The sequence below is a fragment of the Canis aureus genome, chromosome 9 (genome assembly GCF_053574225.1).
Source record: "Canis aureus isolate CA01 chromosome 9, VMU_Caureus_v.1.0, whole genome shotgun sequence".
Lineage (NCBI taxonomy): Eukaryota > Metazoa > Chordata > Mammalia > Carnivora > Canidae > Canis > Canis aureus.
The window spans coordinates 63,311,209-63,334,857 of record NC_135619.1 but is presented as its reverse complement, the minus strand read 5'-3'; the positions used below and the strand labels follow the sequence as shown (position 1 = coordinate 63,334,857).

At 35.2% G+C, this 23,649-nt stretch overlaps 1 protein-coding gene across 13 annotated transcripts in view; it reads left to right on the top strand.

Moving 5' to 3' along the window:
* EML5 (EMAP like 5) overlaps window positions 1–23,649 on the top strand; it is a 183,047-nt gene that overhangs the window by 40,042 nt on the left and 119,356 nt on the right. For all 13 annotated transcript variants that reach the window (XR_013386704.1, XR_013386706.1, XR_013386707.1 and 10 more), the window contains 5 exons: window positions 1,176–1,244; window positions 4,270–4,455; window positions 5,922–6,057; window positions 7,416–7,617; window positions 22,374–22,511. Coding sequence is in view for 10 of the 13 variants with exons in the window: in XM_077910282.1 (XP_077766408.1) it covers window positions 1,176–1,244; window positions 4,270–4,455; window positions 5,922–6,057; window positions 7,416–7,617; window positions 22,374–22,511 (731 nt within the window). In the remaining 3 variants the exon portion in view is untranslated. The remainder of the gene's footprint in view (window positions 1–1,175; window positions 1,245–4,269; window positions 4,456–5,921; window positions 6,058–7,415; window positions 7,618–22,373; window positions 22,512–23,649) is intronic.

Below are 23,649 nucleotides of genomic sequence, written 5' to 3'. Positions count from 1 at the left end.
GTAGTTATTATTTCTATGGTGGGGTGGAGAGGTGGAATCTATAAAAGTTGTATGCAAAATTTTGTGTATATTTGCATTTTGGAAAATAAACTTGTCTTTTAGCAGATTGTCAAAGGGGCCTGTTACACACAAACATAATTTAGATAATTATTAAAGTGTTAGGTATATTTTATTGATAATTGTGTATTTTGAATTAAAGTATTTCACACTTTTGATTTAGTAAATGGATTATTATGAAAAATACTACTGTCAGAATTTTTAGAGTATTTTGGTAGTTAGTATTTTAAAGTTGCACAATCTGTTTTTCATATAATCTGTGTCATGATGAGTTGTTAAATATTTGTTTCTAAGATATATTCTTCATTATCACTGAAGAGTATAATTTTGTACAAATTTAGAGATCATAACTATCTTTGGCGATTTTGCAGGGTAGGTGTCAAAGAAACATGGTGAAGACTAACAATGTATTTTTCTGCTCTGAAATTATTTTTCAAATATTTCTTTTATTATGAATGTACACATTTCCAGCATATATTTTGTTTCAACTGGGTTTTTTGTTTGCTCTTATAACAAAAATAGTTTGTATGTATTTAGAATTTGGGGAATTTTAGACAAGGAACAAAGCCTAGGACCTCCAAAATTTAAGTTAATTTTGTTTGACAATAAACAATACAGCTAAAAAATAAAAACAGAATTTATACTATGAGGTAAATATTGAGATTCTTTGTATAGTCCTGTATGATAGAAAACTATAAAAATGTTCTCTATTTCAATTACTTTTTAAAAACTCTATTTCTAAGCTGTTTTATAAATGTAAATGTACATTTCATTCAGTATTTTGCCTCTGTAAAAATTATGTAGGTACCTGCCTCATGCCCTAGTTCTGTTGAACTATTCTTATTACTTATGGACCAAATTTTTTTAAAAATTAAAAATAAAGATGTTAATTTTCACTTCACTAGTTGTTTTGTGAAGTTTATAGAAGCTAAGAAATAGTTTTTGTTCATATCATTTCCATATTTCTTGTAAGATTGTAAAGTGTGGGAATCTGATTATTTTTTAGTGAGGAATACTGTTTTATGATAGGTAGGGTTTGGAGGTATTTGGTCTTTTGAATGGATTCTTCAATGATTCTGAAAATAAGCGTTTTAACCATGAATCTGATTTGTTTACAGATATTTGATATCTCTTGGGATTTGTACCAGCCAAATAAACTTGTCAGCTGTGGTGTAAAACATATCAAGGTACTAGAAGGGTCTTGTTTTATAATAGTCATGTATGCTTCCCCTCTGCTGCTAAGTACATACCGCACTATTTATAACTTAGATAGTCTTAGGATTTTGACAGTACTTATTTTTAAAATGTCAAATTTTTACCATTCTGATATTCAACCTAACAGGTTTTTATCATGTCGTTACTGTATGTGAGACAATGTAAGGGATATAGGTTCGAGTAGGGAATGAATGAAACACTATTCATAAAGGAATTTATACTCTTGTGAAGTAGGCTTTACTGTGTTTGTCTTGTTTCCTCATGTTTCACTTACAGAGCAAAATATAAGCAAGCATAGGAAACCAAGTAAAGTAAGAGATTTCTTTCACAGAAATGGATGGTGTGGCAGAAACAGCATGGACACAGTTGGCTTTGCCATTTACCAGCTTAGCTGTTTGACCTGGGATGAGTCATGTAGTCTCATTGAGCATTTTTCACATTTTAAAACTGTAGTTTATAGAGTGTATTAAATAAGGCAGTATTTATTCATGTGCTTGTCATAGTTCCTAGCACATGGTCATCTTTCCGAAACTGTTCTTTTTTCCTTTTTTCATATTTACTCTCTGATTTGACTCAGCCTTTGGTGGCCACAGTTTATTTTGCTTAAGAAAGCTTCTGAGTTTTGTTTTACAATTAAGTTGAGGTTTTGAAGCCCATATAGTCAATGGTGCTATTCATTCTTATGTTTAGAGTTATTGTTAAATCCCTGGTGCAGATTGGAAATACTTGTTTTTCTTCCATTATCTGATACAACAGTTCCTTATAACAGTTAATTCCTAGTAAATAAGGTTCTGTGTTCACTTTCTTTCAATATGCTCACTTCATCCACATTTTCTCCAAAGTGTCTTTAACTGCCACTACAATTCTGGTTTTGATATTATGGTACTGATTTGATAATGAATAGTATTACATATTTTTTTTAACAAATATTCAGAAGCAAAAGGCTCTATGCTAGGTTTAAGGTACATAGTATAAGCATTGTGAAGGTAGAAATTTTTGTTTTCTTCATCTGTGATAAACAAGATGATGTTTGACATGGTACTTGATGTAAAATGCTTAATAAATTATTGGCAAATTAATAAACAGATCTTACTATTTTATATTGTAAATAAAACTGAAGGTTCCATTTTCAGGGTTTAAACAACTATTCTTCTGAATTAAACTATATGTTTACTGTGAATTACATTTCTTTTCATAGAGTCAGTGAAAAATAGGATTGATCTCTTTACAGACCATACGAGTGAGGACGCTAAGTCCCAAAGATGATCTAGAACTTCACTGGCCAGTACAGTAGCAACTAGCCACATAGAGCTATTTAAATTAATTAAAATTAAAGAAAAATTTATCATTTTTTCAGTCATCCCAGCAGTCACATTTTAAATGCTTTAAGTCTACATGTATCCCGTGGTTACTCTATTGGACAGTATATATACAGAGAGAGAGTATTTTTATTACCACAGAAAGTACTATTAGATGGCACTGATCTGGATTATAGAACAATAGTTCTTTACTCTGAGCATCAAAATTATTGGATATCTGGGTTTAACTCTCCAGAGATTCTATCTCAGTTTATCTCAGCGGAGGCCCAAGCATACCATGTTATATAATTTCTCTCTGGTGAGTCTAATATGCAGCCAAAAATCACTCACCTAGATGAAAATAATAGACTGAAATAGGGATTTGTTGAAAGGAAGAGAACTAGCTATCCTTGCGCATAAGAATCATGAAGCTTTTAGAATTAAAAAAATCAAAGTTTCATAGATTAAAGCATTCATGAATTATTTGAATGGATAAGCATCATAATTTTTAGTTTTTTGAGGCTTCAGATTTTATTTTATTTTTTTAAAGATTTTATTTATTTATTAATGAGAGACAGAGAGAGCGAGAGAGAGAGAAAGGCAGAGGGAGAAGCAGGCTCCATACAGGTTGCCTGACATGGGACTCAATCCCAGGTCTCCAGGATCACGCCCTGCCTGAAGGTGGCGCTAAACCACTAACCACCCGGGCTGCCCGAGGCTTCAGGTTTTATTTTTATTTTTTTAAAGATTTTATTTATTTATTCATGATAGACATGGTGGGGGGGCAGAGGGAGAAGCAGGCTCCATGCCGGGAGCCTGCCATGGGATTCGATCCCAGGACTCCAGGATCATGCCCTGGGCCAAAGGCAGGCGCTAAACCGCTAAGCCACCCAGGGATCCCGGCTTCAGGTTTTAAACTAAGATCTTTAGTCTTAAAATAAGGTCTTAAAGATAAGGTGAGATCTTTAAGTATGCATTATGATAGTAACAAATTATGATACTTTACATGGTAATTTACTTATTATAAAGTTGAATTTATTCTCTGGGCCAAATTTCTTTATGCAAAACTATTCTGTATATCCTTGCCCTATTCCATTTTGTTTCTTTCTTTCTGAAAACTACTAAAATTTTCCTGAATCTACATAAAAGAATTAAAACCATGGTCATGAAGATTTATGTTTGACTTCCCATTAGAATGAACAAATTATTCCAAATATGTATCTCTCTTATGTTTAAGCTTTGCAAGTAAAGGAATTGCTCAGCTTTGAAAATATCAATGAGAGCAACGTTTTTTTCCATCTTTATTATCTTTATCAAAGATTGAATATTAGGTTTAGCCCTTCTACCTATTAGTGTATAGTGTCTTCATTTTCATTGCTAACCCATAACCAACTCCTTTACTTGTCTTAAGTTTCGAGTAGATTTTTTCAGAAACCAAAGGAGGGAAGCATAGCCTATTTTTAAAATAATCTAGTTCACCCCCCTTATTCTTACAGATAAAGATTGAAACCAGTGACTTTTCTGCTATAATATAGCTATTGACAACACTAGAATGAGGATGTGAACATTTGAAAGCTAATATTTCATAAGGGGATTTCTTAGGTAATTTTTAGTCTGCTCTAATATAGCTTCAAAGTATTAGAAAATATTTTATTTTATAAGCATTATTTGTAATTTGATTATACTGTGTACCTTTTAGTTCTGGAGTTTATGTGGAAATGCCCTGACCCCAAAACGAGGGGTCTTTGGTAAGACTGGTGACCTTCAAACAATTTTGTGCTTGGCCTGTGCAAGGGATGAATTAACATATTCTGGTGCACTTAATGGGGATATATATGTTTGGAAAGGAATCAATCTTATACGGACAATACAAGGAGCCCATACTGTAAGTATATTTAAATAATTTAAATACTTTTAGATAACCACTTACTTTCTTGAACTTTCTAGAACAGTAGATTATATAATATAGCAGACTTTCTAGTCAGTTCATTAGTTAAAAGATGCTGGTATAACTGAATTGTCTGTTTCTTTTCAGGATTTCAATGAAGAAACATTACGTACTTAGACACGTGGATATTTACTAAATTAGTATAATTAGTACCTTGTTCAAACTATTGCCCTGATATGGTACTTTTCTTAGGGTAGGGTTGATAAAAAGCTTGTTAAATTAAACCTAAAAGTATTCTAGATTAACTACATTAGAATAAAGCTAGTATTCTTGTGGCTTATTTACCAGTGGGAAATTTTGGACAATTTAAAAAAAATATATCCTTTTAATATCATTCCTTTGCCAAGTGAGTGGCAAAGGAATTTAATTTGTGTAATTCATGATATTTTCATACTAAAAAGTTATCAGATCAAGGGAGAAAAATCTGTTGTTAAAACCTTGTAGTGTTTTTTTACATTAGGAATTATTAGCAGTTGGGTCCCTTACATAGTGAAGGGAACTAGGGAACACAGAGCTGCCACATAGTTAGCAGTAAGGTCTCAGGTAGAAAAGTTATTAAATACACTAATATGAACCACTATTAAATAGATAATATTTTACGTATTAATTATATTAAAGAACCACGCAGAACAGGACTTGCTTTGAGCAACATGTCTGAAGACCAGAAATACCAGATTCATTTCCACAAATACTATGGCAACTTACATTTTCCTCATCAGTATATAAAAATACCAGTTTCTTCATCATACTTCTCAGCACGGGATGTGACCACTATTGTAAATTTTTGCCTGTTTTCTGGCTGCCAAGTAGTAATTTCTTGTTTTTAATGTTTTGTACTTGTAAAATTTCATATTTATTGACTACTTGAAATTCCTTTTCTATTAATCATTTTTTCTTCCCCTTTGCTCTTTTTTGTTATTTTTGTTGGATTTCTTTATTCACTTGTATAATATAGGGATATTAACTTTTCAACAGTCATACACATTGCAGATATTTCCCTAGTCTGTCTTTGCTTATGATATCTTTTCTTGTATGGAAAATTGTTTTCCTTTGTGGCTTGTGGGTAGTAACTTGCCTTGCATAAAAGGTCTCTCATAGTTCAAAGTTATGTAAGTGTTCTTCTGATTCTTTTCTAACATACTTATTTCTTACTTTTAGAATTTTATGTCTATAATTTATTTTTATATGTGGTGTAAGGTTTAACTTTATGTTATGCCTATATCATTGGTCATTTATTGTATTCACATATATATATGTATATATACATAGATTTATTTCTAGATTTTCACTTGTTTTTCTGATGTTTATTCCTGTCATATCAAAATCTTATAATGTGAGTTTCTAACTTACATATAGTAGATTTTCTTAGAGTATATTGTTAAACTATTTTATTTCTCTGTTAGGCAGGAATTTTTAGTATGAATGCTTGTGAAGAAGGCTTTGCTACTGGTGGCAGAGATGGCTGTATTCGTCTTTGGGATTTAACTTTTAAACCGATTACTGTGATTGATCTCAGGGAAACAGACCAGGGATACAAAGGTAATTACAAAACAAATGTCTCACTACTAGACAAATTCTAAATGTAGCAAAGATTGTTTCTTTTAGTGAATATAAATGTATGTTTTGTAAATATAAGTGAGACTTAAATTTGCCCCTTCATACTGTGTGCATTTAATTGAACTTTTATTGAAAAGGAGAATTTGCCTAAAGCCAGTCTAGGTTTATTGTTATGACAAGGATTCTTTTATATATCTAATGCAATGCATATTATAATGGGACTTACAGGAAGAGGTGATAAGTGCTTGCTTAGGTAACCTTGGATTTTGAAAATATTTTACTAATAGAATGCTAAATGTAACTATTTAGCAACAAACTGTTGAAAATAAAGTGTGTTGAAGATTGAGCAAAGTTTTGTTCAGGATGATTTAAAGCACATAGATGTGTTTTTCCTTCATCCAATTTCATCAGCAATTAGGAGATATTTTCTTTGGGTATTTAAAAAATTGATAAAATAGAATCTTTCAGTATAAGAATAAACCCATTGTTCACTGGTGTGGTATTATTGGAGTAGGATTGGAGGTTGCAGAGGTCTGTGTTTAAGCCTTATTTCAGTCACTTACTACGTGTGTGACCTTGGACTACATATTTAATCTCATTTGTAAGTGAGAATAACTATCTCAGAGGATTAAATGAGCTGGTTTAATATACATAAAATGTTTAAAAGTGTCTGGCACATAATAATCATTCAGTAAATGTTAGCCGTTACATTATTTTCATTAGTTTTGCTCAGCACTATTGTACCTTAAAGTTTGCAAAATAATTTGATACTTTTTCTTATTTGACTCTCACAAGAACATTGTGAAATACACAGTGCTTTTATGTTGGCCACATTATACAGATGAGAAAACAGAGAAACACTAGCTTTCCTGAGGTTACAGAAAGGATTATGGAATATATAGAAAAAGTAGAAGTCTCTCTTTTTAATGATTTTGTGAGCAGATGGAAGAAATTAAATGTAGACATAGGAGAAGCCAGATTATTATAAGAAAAAAGATAATATAGTTCTATAAAGATAGTTCCTGAGCAGTTAATTTTTGGATGGTGCAGACTGTGTTATCAGACTTCAGCTGAAGAGTGGTCAGGCTATGACTAAAGTCTAATAAGGAAGAATGTATGTCTTGAAGGGTGGATAGAAACTAGGTAAATCATTTGTTATGTGGAATCACATCTCCACATAGCAAATAACATGGATAATTGAAGAAAATGTGTGGATCAAAGACTTGTAGATTCCTTTTATCTTACATCTAAGGTATAAAAGGTACAAAAATTAAATTGATTTAGCAGATTGGCATTATATTATTACAGCATTATCTTAAATACAATTTACTTTTGATTAGGTTTGTCTGTGAGGAGTGTTTGTTGGCGAGGTGACCACATTCTAGTTGGAACACAGGACAGTGAAATTTTTGAAATTGTGGTGCATGAAAGAAATAAACCTTTCCTGATTATGCAAGGGCATTGTGAAGGTGAACTTTGGGCACTTGCTGTTCATCCTACAAAACCTTTGGCTGTGACTGGAAGTGATGATCGTTCAGTCAGGTAAGCAAATTATAAAGTGATTGCAAGGCTGGAATTTGTCCTTAGAGAAACATAATAAATTAATAAAAATACTTTGATTTAAATATTAACAGCTTATAGTATAACAAATGAACCTAATTAATAGGTACTTAATAGAGGTAACAATTTATAAGATCTTTTTCTCTTAATATAAGTTGGAGTTTGCTCCATATCAAAATGTACACAGCCAGGGACACCTGGGTGGCTAAGCAGTTGGGCACCTGCCTTTGGCTCAGGGTGTGATCCCAGGATTTGGGATCGAGTCCCACATCGGGCTCCTTGTGTGGAGCCTGCTTCTCCCTCTGCCTGGGTCTCTGCCCCCCCCCCCCCCTTTCTCTCTCTTTCTGGGTCTCTCATGAATAAATAATTAAAATATTTTTTAAAAGTATATACAGCCATTTCCACTTTTGGGGGGTTTCTTTGGTTGTTTTTTGTTTACAGATTTAATTTTTTTTGTTTGACAGAGAGAGAGCACAAGTAGGGAGAGCATCAGGCAGAGAGAGAGGGGAGTAGCAAGCTCCCTGCTGAGCAGAGAGCCTGATGCAGGGATCAATCCCAGGACCCCAGCACCCCAGGATCATGACCTGAGCTGAAGGCAGATGCTTAACTAACTGAGCTATCCAGATGCCCCTATTTTCACCTTTTTAATAGCCATATAATATTCCACTGCATGGATATAATTTAACCATTTTTTAAATTAAAGTATAGATGACATTAAGTATTACATTAGTTTCAGATGTACAACATAGTGATTGAACAATTATATACTTTACAAAATGCTCACCACAATGAGTATAGTTATCATCTGTCACCATACAAAGTTATTACAATATTGACTGTATTCCTTACAAATTGGTATAGCCACTCTGGAAAACAGTATGGAGGTTCTTCAAAAAGTTAAAATTATGAATCACCCTATGACCCAGTTGCAATACTAGGTATTTATCCAGAGCATACAAAAGTACTCATTCGAAGGGGCACATGCATTCCAGTGTTTGTAGCAGCACTATCAACGACAGCGAAATTATGGAAAGAGCCCAGATGTCCATTGACTGATGAATGGATAAAGAAGATATGGTATGTATATACAATGGAATATTACTCAGCCATCAGAAAGAATGAAATCTTGCCATTTGCAACAATGTGAATGGAACCAGAGGGTATTATGCTAAGTGAAATAAGTCAGTCAGAGAAAGATAAATACCATATCATTTTACTTGTGGAGCTTAAGAAGCAAAACAGATAAACTTAAGGGAAGGGAAGGAAAAATAAAGGCAAATATGGAGAGGAAGGCAAACCTAAGAGACTCTTAACTGTAAGAGAACAAACTGAGAATTGGTGGAGGGGAGGTAGGTAAGGAATGGGTTAAATGAGTCATGGGGGTTAAGGAGGGCACTTGTGATGAGCACTGAGTGTTATATGTATAAGTGATGAATTACTGAATTTACTCCTGAAACTAAAACTACACTGTATGTTAACTGAATTTAAATAAAATCTTAGAAGTAAAAAGAAAAAGACAATGATTGGGGGGATCCCTGGGTGGCTCAGCGGTTTGGCGCCTGCCTTTGGCCCAGGGCACGATCCTCGTTGGGCTCCCAGCATGGAGCCTGCTTCTCCCTCTGTCTGCTTCTCCCTCTGCCTGTGTCTCTGCCTCTCTCTCTCTGTGTCTATCATGAATAAGTAAATAAAATCTTAAAAAAAAAAAAAAAAACAATGATTGGGTCAACCAAGAACTCAAAGAGGAAATAAAAAAATATATGGAGACAAATGAAAATGAAAACACAATGGTCCAAAATCTTTGGGATGCAGCAAAAGCAGTTCTAGGCCTAGCAATTGTATAGCAATACAGGCCTACCTCAAAAAGCAAGAAAAATGTCAAACATCATAACCAGACTCTAGAAGGAGCTAGAAAAAGAACAGACACAACCCAAATCCAGCAGAAGGAAGGAAATGACAAATAATTAAAGCAGAAATAAATGACATAGTAATTGAACACTAGAACAGATCAGTGAAACCAGGAGCTGGTTCTTTGAAAAGATCAACAAAATTGATAAATCTCTTAACTCATCAAAAGAAGGGGGGCAGGAGAGAGAGAAAGGATTCAAGCAAAATCAGAAATGAAAGATGAAAAATAACAGACACCATCAGAAATACAAAGGATAGTAAGAGAATAGTATGAAAAATAATATACCAACAAACTGGACAACATAGAAGAAATGGATAAATTCCTAGAAACATGTAACCCATCAAAACTGAAACAGAAGAAATAGAAAATTTGAACAGACTGATCACCAGCAAAGAAATTAATTGTAATGCAAATACTCCCAACAAACAAAAGTCTAGATGAATGGTTATTTCATCAAACACTTAAAGAAGAGTTAATACCTATTCTTCTCAAACTTTTCCAAGAAAATAGAAGAGGAAAGAAAACTTTCAAATTCATTCAATTGGACAGCATTACCTTTGTAAAAAAAAACAGGTAAAGACACCACAAACAGGCCAATATCTCTGAAGAACATAGACGTGATAATCCTGAATAAAATATAAGCAAACCAAAACCAACAATACATTTTAAAAAAATCATTCGTCACAATCAGGTGGGATTTATTCCTGGGATGCAAGGGTGATCAGTATTTGCAAATCAATCAATGTGATACATCACATCAATAAGAGAAAGGTTAAAAAAAATAAGAGAAAGGTTAAATATATGATCTGCATCTGTTTTAACAGAAACAGAAAAAGCATTTGGCAAAGTACAACATCTTTTCATGATAAAAACCCTCAACAAAGTAGGTTTAGAGGAAACATAACATAATAAAGGCCATGTATAAAAAACCCACAGCTAACGTATTCAGTAGGGAAAAACAGAGCTTTTCCCCTAAGATCAGGAACAAGACAAGAATGTCTACGCTTACCACTTTTATTCAACATAGATGGTAACTCCTAGACAGGAGTCAGACAAGAGAAAGGGATAAAAGGCACCCAGATTGGTAAGAAAGAAGTAAAATTTTCACTTTTTGCAGATGACATGATTATCATATATAGGAAACTAAATGCCAAAACCTGCTAGAACCTTGAATATAGTAAGGTCACAGTTTACAAAATCAATGTGCAGAAATCTGTTGCATTTCTATGCACTAATATTGAAATAACAGAAACAAATTTAGAAAATCCCATTTACAATTGTACTGAAAATAATAAAATAGGAATCACCTAACCAGAGAGACTTGTACTCTGAGAACTATAAAACTTTGATAAAAGAAATTGGAAATGACACAAAGAAATAGACATTCCATGCTCATTGATTAGAAAAGAACAAATATTGTTAAAATATCTATACTACTCAAAGATTTGATGCAATCCCCATATAAATACCAACAGCATTTTTCACAGAATTAGTACAAATAATCCTAAAATTTTTATGGAACCACAAAAGACCTTGAGTACCTAAAGCAATCTAGAAAAGGAAAAAACTGGAGGTATCACAGTTCTGAAGTTAGGATTACATCATAAAGCTATGGTAATCAAGACAGTGTGGTACTGACACAAAAACAGACACATATATCAATGGAACAGAATAGAAACCCAGAAATAAATGCTTAATTATAAAATCAATTAGTCTTTGATCACGGAAGCAAGAATATGGAAGGGGAAAAAGTCTCTTCAACAAATGGTATTGGGAAAAATGGACAGCTACCTATAAAAGAATGAAACTGGACCTCTTTCTTATACCAAACCAAACTCAAAATGGATTAAAAACCTAAATGTGAGACCTGAAACCATAAAAATCCTAGAAGAGAGCACAGGCAGTAATGTCTCTGACGTTGGCCACAACATCTTTCTAGATATGTCTTACTTTTTTTAAAAGATTTTATTTATATATTTGATAGCACAAGCAGGGGGAGCATCAGGCAGAGGGTGAAGTAAACTCCCAGCTGCGTAGGGAGTCTGATTCAGGACTCGATCCCAGGACCCTGAAATCATGACCTGAACCGAAGGCAGAAACTTAACTGAGCCACACAGGCACCCCCTCCATATGTCTTCTGAAGCAAGGGAAACAAAAGCAAAAATAAACTATTATGACTATATCAAAATAAAAAGCTTTTGCACAGCAAGGTAAACAACCAACAAAACTAAAAAACCTACTGAATGGGAGAAGATATTTGCAAATGACATATCCAAGAAAGGGCTTGTTATCTAAAATATATAAAGAGTTCATACACCTCATCAACCAAAAAACTAAATGATTGCCATTAAAAAATAGACATGAACAGACATTTCTGTAAAGAAGACATCCAAATGGCCAACAGATACATGAAAAGATGCTCAATATTGTTCATCATCAGGGCAATGCAAATGAAAACCACAGTAAGATATCATCTCACAGCTGTCAGAATGGCTAAAGTCAAAAGTGAAAGAAACAAGTGTAGACAAGGATGTAGAGAAATAGGAACCCTTGTGCACTGGAAATGCAAGCTGGTACAGCTATTGTGGAAAACAGTGTGAAGGTTCCCCAAAAAATTAAAAATAGAACTACTGTACTATTCAGTAATTGCACTGCTGAATATTTACCCAAAGAATATAAAAACACTTATTCAGAGGGCTATGTGCACTCTTGTGTTTATTTTAGCATCGTTTACAATAGCCAAGTTATGGAAGATACCTAGATGTGTCCATCAATAGATGAATGGATAAAGAAGAGGTGGTATATGCATACAATGGAATATTATTCAGCCATAAAACATGAAATATTGCCATTTGCAATATGGATAGATCTAGAGACTATATGCTAAGCAAAATAAGCCAGTCAGAGAAAGACTGATACCATGTGCTTTCACTCATCTGTGTAATTTAAGAAACAAAACAAATTAATGAGGTGGGGAAAACAAAGGCAAACCAAAAATAGACTAAGTATAGAGAACAAATTGTTACCTAAGAGGAGATGGATGGGGGGAATGGGTGAAATAGGTGAAGGGGATTAAAAGTACACTAATTTGATGAGCATTAAGTAATATATGGAATTGTTGGATAACTGTGTTGTACACCTGAAATGAATATAACACTGTATATTAATTATACTGAAATTAAGATAAAATAAAAATTAAAAAAATAAAATTAAAACACAATTATTGCTAGGTATGTACTTATTGCCATTTTGTTAACTCTTTTCTGGTTTTCATTCTTCTTTGTTCCTTTCTTTTGCTTTCTTCCCATGTGGTTTGATAACCTTCTTTAGTGTTACATTTAGATTACTTTCTCATTTTTTGTGTATCTATTATAGGTTTTGATTTGTGGTTACCATGAGGTTTAAATTTAACATTCTAATATATAGCAGTGTATATTAAGTTGCTGGTCACTTAAGTTCAAGTCCATTTTAAAAGCATGATAGGAGCTCCTGGGTGGCTCAGTCAATTAAGTGTCCAACTCTTGATCTCAGGTGTGTGAGTTCAAGCCCTGAGTTGGGCTCCAGGCTGGGCATGGAGCCTACTTTTAAAAAAATTATAAAAGCACTTCATATTTATTCTGCATTCTATAGTTTGTGATATCATATTTACATCTTTTTTTTTTAATTTTTACTTATTTATGATAGTCACACAGAGAGAGAGAGAGAGAGAGAGAGAGAGAGAGGCAGAGACACAGGCAGACGGAGAAGCAGGCTCCATGCACCGGGAGCCCGATGTGGGACTTGATCCCAGGTCTCCAGGATCGCACCCTGGGCCAAAGGCAGGCGCCAAACCACTGCGCCACCCAGGGATCCCCCAATATTTACATCTTTTAGTCTGTGTATCCCTTACCTAATTTTTGTAGATATAATTGATTTACCTACTTTTATCTTTTAGCCCTCATAGTAGCTTTATAAGTGATTGATATGCTACTTTTACTATGTGTTTGCTTTTACCAGTGAAAATTTTTCCTTTCATAATATGTCTAGTTATGGCCTTTTCTGCTTAAAGAAGTCCCTCAACCTTTCTTATAAGGCTAGTTTAGTGGTGATGAGCTCCTTTAATTTTTGTTTGGGAAACTCTTTCTCTCTTCAGTTCTGAATGATAATCTTGCCTGGGAGATTATTCTTGGTTTTAAATTTTTTTCCTTTCAGTACTTTGCATGTTTCATGTCATTCTCTTTTGGCCTGCAAAGTGTCTGTTGAAAAGTCAACTGATTTCCTTGTGGGGTTTCCCTTGTATTTAACTAGTTGCTTTTCTTTTGCTGCTTCTAAGATGCCCTTGTGTCTTTAACTTTTACCAGTTTAATTATTGTGTGTTGGTGTGGACTTCTTGGGTCAACTTGTTTGGAGCTCTCTGTGCTTCCTGGACCTGGATGTCTTTTTCCTTACTCAGGTTAGGGGAGTTTTCAGTTCTTTCTTCAAGTAAATTTTCTGCCCTTTACTCTCTTTCTTCTCCTTCTGGGACCCCTATAATGCAAATGTTGGTATACTTGATGTTGCATGGGTCCCTAACCCATCTTCATTCTTTAAAACCTCCTTTTTCTTTCTGCCATTCAGCTTGGGTGCTTTCCATGACCCAGATTACTGATCTTCCAGTATTGACCCTTTCTTCTACACCCTCTAATCTGCTGTTGCTTCCCTTTAGTGTGTTTTTCAGTGCAGTTGTATTCTTCAGCTCTGGTTAGTTCTTTATATTTTCTCTTTGTTGAAGTTCTCAATAAGTTCATCTTGTCTTGTTTCAAGTCTGGTGAGTATCTTTATGACCATTAGTTTGAAATCAGAAAGATTGCTTATCAGAAAGATTGCTTTCTTCCATTTTGTTTAGTTCTTTGGCTGAGGTTTTGTCTTGTTCTTTCATTTGGAACATCTTCATATTCCTTTGTCTCATTTTGTCTGACTCTGTGTTTATTTCTTTTTTTTTTTTTTTTTTTTATTTATGATAGTCACAGAGAGAGAGAGAGAGGCAGAGACACAGGCAGAGGGAGAAGCAGGCTCCATGCACTGGGAGCCCGATGTGGGATTCAATCCCGGGTCTCCAGGATCGCGCCCTGGGCCAAAGGCAGGCGCCAAACCGCTGCGCCACCCAGGGATCCCATCTGTGTTTATTTCTATATATTAGGTAGTTCAGCTATGTTTCCTGGTTTTTCCTGGTCTACATGAGGGCCTTATGTAGACAGTGTCCTGCAGAGCCCATTAGTGTAATCTCCCCTGGTCACTAGAACCAGATGCCTTAGCGGTGTCCCTGTGTGGGCTGTGTGCACCATCTTATTGTGATTGGGTCACAGCTGATATGGGCATGCTGGTAGGTGGGGCTGGCCACCCTTCCCTGCTGCAAGAATCATTTTGGAGGAACACTTGTCTGGCCTAGGCTACCAGGTGTGGCACGGTGCTTGTCACTTTGGGGAGGTACCATCCCTAATAGGCTGCTTGCCAGGTGTGGTGGAGTGGAGGTCACTTTGGAGGCGTACCTGCCAGGGCAGGTAGGTTGGGTGAGATGGGGCCATAGGGGAATCCCACTGCAGGCCAAGTAGTGCTAGCAAGATAAATATAGAGTGTCAGCTAGGCTGAAGGAGGACAAGAAAATAATACCTGCTGGTACTTTATTCCCAGAGAAAGCTCCTAAAGATTCCTGCCCCTCCAGCATGTACTCTAAAATTAGTAAGTCTCTTGAATATAACCCAGGTGCTTTTCAAACTGCTGCTTCTTCGCTGGGTCTCTGACCAAGTGATAAAGTGTGCTGGTCCCTTTAAGTTACTGAGAATCAGTAACCCTCCCTCTGGCTCTCCTGCAGTTAAGTCTTTTGATTTAACTGATTAATGATTTTCAGAGCTGCTGGAGTTAAGCCCCACTTATTTTCAAAGCCAGGGGCTCACCTTTCCAGTGCAGGACCTAGGGCTTAGAGGCCCTTAGTCCTTCTTTAAGGACTTCATCCCCTTGCTCCTCTGGGTGGACCTCCATACATGCGACATTCCTCCTGCTTGTGGGTAGCTGGGCGGTGGGGGTGGGGTGGTTACCTGACCATGTCTCTGGTCCTCCAAACCTCATTTTGGCTGCTACTCTGTGTCTTTAGCAGTAGTTGATCTGTTCTGCTAATCTTCAGGTTATTTTTAGAGTGACTTGCATTATATGTAGCTGTTGCTTCCATGTGTACATGGGAGAAGGTGAACTCCGAATTCTCCTATTCTGCCATCGTCCTAGTCCATTATTGATGAGACTTCAGGTTCCTCCAGTTTTGTGCTATTAAGTACAATGCTTATAATGAATATCATTTTTCCTATGCTATTATGTACATGTTGTAATTATGTATATATTTATGGTAACTTCTAAGTGTTTTTTTTAATAGGACTTTTTAAAAAAGATTTTATTTATTTATTCATGAGAAACACAGAAAGAAAGGCAGAGACACAGGCAGAGGGAGGAGAAGCAGGGTCCCTGTGGGGAGCCCAATGCGGGACTCAATCCTAGGAATAAGGGGATCACACCCTGAGCCAAAGGCAGATGCTCAACTGCTGAGCCACCCAGGGGTCCTAACTTCTAAGTGTTTAAATGATATATATATATATTTTTTAATTTTAATAGTTAATGCCATATAGAGAGGCAATAACAATTTATATACCTGTCAGCAATGTATGGCAGTGCCTGTTTTCCCATACCCTTGGCAGCACTGATTATTATCCCAAAAGATGAGAGGTAATTTCTTATGTTGTGAAAACATGCATTTCTCTCCTATTGAGGGGGTACTGAGTATGTTTACATTGGTTTAGAGGACATTTGTATTTTTTTTTTCTTTGTCCTGTCTGGCAAGCTCTTTTCCTGTTTTCTATTAGTTTATTGGTCTTTCTCTAATTACTTTAAAATACGATCTAACATCTACATTTTAAACGTTAGATCTACATCTAATGTCTACATTTTAAAGAAATTAGCCTGTTGTCTATTATAGTGGTTCTCCTTGTGGTTCCTGAACCAGCAGTATCAATATTCCTTGTAAGAGAAGCAAATTCTTATGCCTTACCCAGAACCAAGTATCAGAAATTCATTAATTCACGGTTTGATAACATTTCCAAGTGGAGATGATGTACACTAAATTTTAAGAAGTGTTCAACAGTTACATGAATTGAGATATTTTGTCCACCTGTCATTGATTTTTTTGCCCCCATTTCACCTGTAAATATTTTTGTGTCTATAAAAGATAATGTTAAATATCACCACAATACTGTTTTCACACAGCATTCCTTTGGCTTCTTAGGGTTTGGCTCCAAAGAAGGTCCATATACTGCAGTTGTTGATGTGTCCTTTAAATCTTCTGTAGCTTCCTTCTTCCCTCCCTTTTTTATTCTTACAATTTTTTTGTTGAAGAAACTGAATATTCATCCTCCAGAGTTCCCCACATTCTGGATTTGGCTAATTGCATGCTCGGTGTTTTTTAATATATTCTCTCTTCCCTGTATTGTATAAATTGATAGATAAGTAGGTCTAGAGATTTGATGAGACACAGTTATGAATTTTCACCAAGAATATTTCCTACATGATAATGTGTATCTCTGTTTGATGATATCTAATATGTAATATCTTTCTTTTTTTTAAGATTTTATTTATTTATTCATGAGAGACACACACAGAGAGAGAGAGGTAGAGACACAGGCAGAGGGAGAAGCAGGCTCCACGCAGGGAGCCCGACGTGGGACTCGATTTCCAGTCTCCAGGATCAGGCCTGGGGCTGAAGGCGGCGCTAAACCACTGAGCCACCCAGGATGCCCTGTAATCTCTTTTTAAAATCATATTAGCAGGCAGCCCAGGTGGCTCCAGAGGTTTAGTGCCACCTTCAGCCTCGGGGACCTGATCCTGGAGACCCAGGATTGAGTCCCACGTCAGGCTCCCTGCATGGAGCCTGCTTCTCCCTTTGCCTTTGTCTCTGCCCCTCCCGCCTCTGTGTCTCTCAAAAATAAATAATATCTTTAAAAATTAATAAAATAAAATCATATTAGCTATTGATGGTTATTATCTAGATCAAAGTTTCTCAACCTTTTTAAATATTGCTTTTCTAGTGCTCGCTTCGGCAGCACATATACTAAAGTATTGCTTTTCTAATGAGAATTTTTAGATTTTTTTTATTTATTCATGAAAGACACACACACAGAGAGAAATCACATCAGAGAGGCAAATCACATCTGCCTCACATGAAATTTTAACACCATGAAAAAGTACATATCTGTTTTTGTACTGTGGCCCATTAGAGAGTTACAAACCATTGTAATATTTAAATTTTTTGGGCAGCCCCCGTGGCGCAGCTGTTTAGCGCCGCCTGCAGCCCAGGGAGTGATCCTGGAGACTCAGGATCGAGTCCCACGTCAGGCTCTCTGCATGGAGCTTGCTTCTCCCTCTGCCTGTGTCTCGTCCTCTCTCTCTGTGTGTGTCTCTCATGAATGGATAAATAAAATCTTAAAAAAAAAAAAAGTTTCATATGGTGGTATTTTAACTTCATCACTCATATTCATTTCTTAACAATTATATTTTTATAAAAAGAATTTCTCCTCATCAACTATTTGGTTATCCTGGGTACAGTGTGTACAGGAGAACAGGAAAGTGCGTAATTCCTTCCCATTTACTAGTTTAAAACCATAGTTGGTTCCCTGGAATGCTTTGTATGATCTATTCACATTTCTTGCCATTTTTTGTAGGGTTACAGATTATTTCCTCCTTTATTTTTAGCAAGGTTTTTCTTGTTATGGATATTAATTCTGATGTAAGTTGCAAATAATTTTCACCAATTTGTTACTTTTTACTTTGCTTAGGTTGTTTTTTTGCCACACAAACTTTTTTGTTATTTTGTTTTATGAATTTAATATTTTCTGAAGTCTGAGTTTACTATCATAGAGAAATCTGCAAAGTTAAAACATTTTTCAATATATTCTTCAGTACATTAAAGTACATTAATGTACTTTTAAAGTACATTCAGTACATTAAAATAATGTACTGAAGTACATTGTTTTTTATTTTAAATTTAAGAAATGAGGTAGGATACGGCCTCATTCTTTACAGATAAATACTGATTTTTAAAATGATATGTTAATCAGTCATGATGTTTTATGTCATTGTGCTACTCAGTTTTGTGTGTTTGTGTTTTTGTTTTTGAGTTATAATTTTAAAAAATTTATTTAAATTAAATTAACATAATGTATTACTGGTTTCAGAGGTAGAGGTCAGCGATTCATCAGTCTTATATAATACCCAGTGCTCATTATATCATGTGCCCTCCTTAATTAATATGCTGCTCAGTTTTATGGGGATGGGAGATGCCATAGCTCTGTGTCCACCTAGAAATTTAGTGTGGGGCTACACTTTATCCATGTACTTTGCTAGGAACTATCTTCTAGTTCATTTTAGGAGAACTGCTATTACCAGTTGCTGCATAGCTGTTGAAAAAAGGCAACTGATCCTTTTTTCTTTCTTTTTTTTTTTTAAGATTTTATTTATTCATGAGAGACAGAGAGAGGCAGAGACATAGGCAGAGGGAGAAGCAGGCTCCCTGTGGGGAACCCAGTATGGCACTTAATCCCAGGACCCCAGGATCACGACCTGAGTCAAAGGCATACACTCAGTTGCTGAGCCACCCAGACATCCCACAGCTGGTCCTTTTGAAATTGATGAGACTTCTATTTCTGCTGTTGATGGGCAAGTTATTTGGAAAACAATTTAAAAATCCTGGTTAAAATGTACAATATTCAAGGAACAGTTGAGATATTAAGGATCTACTAGCCAAATAATGAAAGAAAATGGGAATTTAGGAGCACCAGTGGGCCAACCCCACTTTCCCTGGGAGGCATTTTTCTTTATTTGACTAAACTTGGGCTTTGTTGTGGCTTTTTCCTAGGACTTGGGAGCAGATGTCAAGAGACCCCAGGGCCCATCCAAGGAGAGTAGGTCAGCATACTCTAATAGAACATTAGGCTCTGAAAAAAGATATCCCCTGCAAATTTGTGTGGGAATAGAAATCTTATTTCAACTTTTTGTAGCCCAGGAAGAATAGACTAAAACTGCTTGATGATGTTATTTAAACACCATTAGTTCTTGTCCAAATAACTTTATCACAGTGTAAGTTTTGAGTATAAGTGCTGCTTTTGCCTTATAGATTTTGATTGAATTCATTAAGAAATAGTATCAAACCTGCAGTGAAAGTTAATTTCCAAAGCTACTCAGTTGTTGAGGGCAGTTCTGGTTCAGAAAAATTTCATTCTTTGAGATTAACAAAGCACAGGGACGCCTGGGTGACTCGGGTTGAGCATCTGCCTTAGGCTCAGGGCATGATCCTGGAGTCCTGGGATCGAGTCCCACATCAGGCTCCCTGCATGGAGCCTACTTCTCTCTCTGCCTGTGTCTCTGCCTCTGTGTGTGTGTGTCTCTCATGAATAAATAAATTAAATCTTTAAAGAAAAAAAAGCACAATAAAACCTTACCCCTGTTAAGCCACTAACTGCTGTGTGGTATAGCATGTCAGAATTTTGAGCTTCTATTCCTGACAAAACTTCAGAACTAATAATAGTTAAATTGCCAAAATGAAATGAAGTTCATTGTTAACACTGCTGGTTCAAAAACATATTTTTGTTTTGTTGCAAAATACTTGCCAAAGAATAATACAATGAATAATCATAACCACAGGCTTTTTTTAACACCTTACATTTTTATAGGTTTTGTAAATTTGCCTAGGCCATTTTTTTTCCATCCATGTTTTTCACCACCATCTGATTCCACCTTATGTATTGGTTTAGTTCTTTCTGACTTACATCTTTGAAAACATTGATTTCAACACCAGCTAGTCATAGAAGCTCATTCTTCATCACTTTAAACTTGGCATTGACTCCTTGAATAATCAATTCAGTAGTATTGGTAACATCTATTGACTTAACACAATCCAAGGAAACCACCCAACATTATTCATCTTGTTTTTTAATTAACTCTTGGTGGTTTTCCCAACATCCTCAACTTTTTGAGAGACTGTTTTCGCCTAAAAACTAATAATCTTAAATTTATTTTCTCAGGACACATTTCTTTAGCCTCTGCAATTTAAAATGATATAGTTAATCCATTACCAATAAACAGCTTTCCTTGTTTGTTAACAAGCCACTCAGAAATTTACTTTTGTTGAAATCTCATTTTAATTTTTAAATTCTGATTTTTCTGATCATTACCTTACTGTGAGTCAAAGATCTCACCGGGAGTGCTTAGTCTAGTAATGTTCATCTATATCTGTATTTTTTAGGGCAACTATAGTGTCATTGCATGATAAATACAATGCTTTACTATCTGATTCAATAACAGTGTAACATATGCTCCTTTGTTCCTTAAAAATGAAACATTTGAAGTTTACTTTTCTCTTTTAATTCTCATTTTTACACAATGGATGTATGTATTTAGCTCACCTACACTCAAAATTCCATCAATTATGTCCCTGCAATTTGTAGTGTGTGAAAGAATCAGTGCTAGGTGATATGAGTGTTGTCATCCCTTTTGCAACAGCTCCACTCCTCTAATATGAAAGCAGCCATGGACAATATGTAAACAAAAAGTGTGGCTATGTAAACAAAAAGTGTGGCTATGTTTCCATGAAACCTCATTTATAGGCACTGAAATTGAATTTCCTATAATTCTCTCATGTCTCAAGATGTTATTGTTTCCCAACCATTTAAAAATGTAAAATCCATTCTTGACTTTCCGGACTGTACAAAAACAGTCAGTGGTTCCAGTTTGGACCACAGGCTGTGGTTTGCCGACCCCTTTGGCAGAGCATAAAGTCTGTAGTAAATATATTTTTGTTGAAATATTGAAAATTTTCCTTTGGAATCAGGAAAAAGACCGTGATGTCCACTTTCACCATTATGTTTGTCACCATTATATTCAGCTATAGACTAGAAGTCTTTGTCAGTATAGTAAGGCTAAATATATATGTATAATATACTTGTATATAGATATTGAATTGGAAGGAAGGGGTTATAATTGCATATGTAGAAAATCAAAAGGAAAATATGGAGAAATTATTGGAATTTAAAAGATAACATTTTCTAGCTATAAACACAATATATATAATTTATATAATTTTAACATCAACAAATAGATTTTTTGAAAGATACTGCCTTTTAAAAAAAGATATTACTATAAAACATTTAAAAATCTAATTTTTCTGATCTTTTCCTAACCTCTTGGGGTAGATATCTAGTTGTAGTTATCTAGATATCTAGTAGATATCTAGTTCATCAAGTTGTAGCATGTGTTTTTATATTATCTGTATTTAAAGTTCCTCTTAAGTACTATTTCAGCTGAGTCCCATAAGTTTTTATATGAAATTTTTTATTATAACTTCAAAATATTAACCTTCATTAATATTTTTTCTTTGCCCTTTGGGTCAAACAGTGGCCATTTTCTACTTTGTTATAGAGTTCTTTTTTTAAAATATTTATTTATTCATGAGAGACAGAGAAGCAGAGACATAGGCAGAAGGAGAAGCTGGCTCCCTGTAGGGGCCTGATGTGGGACTCAATCTCAGAACCCCGGGATTACAACCTGAACCAAAGGCAGATGCCCAACACTGAGCCACCCAGGTGGCTCTTATCTTTTGAAGTATGAACAATATTCCTATTTTCATAGAGAAGAACTCCTTGCCACAAAGCATATGGTTAAAAATCTAGATTTATATTACTTTCTTAACCTGAAATGATTATTTTAACCAAAATCTTTTCATAGAGTTCATCATTTATAAGCATACATTAGTTAATTATTTATTTTTAACTAAATGTTACAGGATATGGAGCCTAGTAGATCATGCACTAATAGCAAGGTGTAATATGGAAGAACCAATTCGTTGCGCAGCTGTAAATGTGGATGGAATCCATCTTGCCCTTGGAATGAAGGATGGCTCATTCACTGTACTTAGAGTAAGGTATGGTATTGGGGTAGAAATAGAAACAGAGTAAATTTCTGTTATGTGAAAATATGTAATACTCATTGTTTTTACCCATTTCCTTTTTGCCCTCCCTTAGTAATAAATATATATGTGTGTGTGTGTGTGTGTGACATACACCTATTTCACATATTAGTTTTATTAAATATATTTATAAAATGGCTTTGTCAGAAAATTGTTAACTGAAAACCCTTAGTTTTGGGGGTTAAGAATGCTTAATGGATTAATGGCTAAAATTTTGAGCTATAAATTTGGGTTTTGACTTCCATTCCTTGGTAGTATTGATTTTTGGTAATGATCCTCTGCCATTGGTGGTGGTATTGGGGAGTTACCTCGAGGCAGCTAAAAATGGGTGAAAGGTGTTTTGTAGATATTTGCAGCTTTATTCTTTGGGAAAAAAAAAGCCTGCATCTTTTCTCGTTTGTTTGTATAATTAGAAAAGTTAAAAGAATTTGTTAAAATAGTTCACATCTTGTGTTGAATTATAGGTATGCTGCATTCAATTGAATTCTATATAGCTATTAAAAAGAAGGGCACCTGAGTGGCTCAGTCAGTTAAACATCTGACTCTTGATTTTGGCTTAGGTCATGATCTCAGGGTTGTGAGATCAAACCCCATGTTGGGCTGGGTGCTAGACATGGAGCCTGCTTAATATTCTCTCTCTCCCTTGGCTCCTCCCCACCTCACAGTCACACTCTCTCTCTTAAAAAACAAAAACAAAAAACTTTCTTGTAGATCCATGTGTGTTCACAGGCATATGTATTTATGAAATCCTTCTTCACTAACTTAGTGGATGGTAGGACCCATTCAGTTGCCCAATCCAGAAACCATTAATTCCCTTAATCTAGTTAATCACAGAGTTCTGGAGAATCTATTTCTCAAGTAGCTTTCAAATTAATCTTCAATTTGTACTCTTCTCACCACTGTCCTCCTGTATATGCTTCTATCATCTCCTAACTGGATTGCTGGGATAGTATCGCAGCTGGTCTCCTTACCAGGAGGTTTTGCTTCCCTCAAGACTTTACAGTTAGAGTGATGCCTTTTCAAACATATTTGTTTGCATTCTTCCTCTTTCTAAAATATGATAAAAGCTTCACACTGGCCTTAGGTTGAAGTT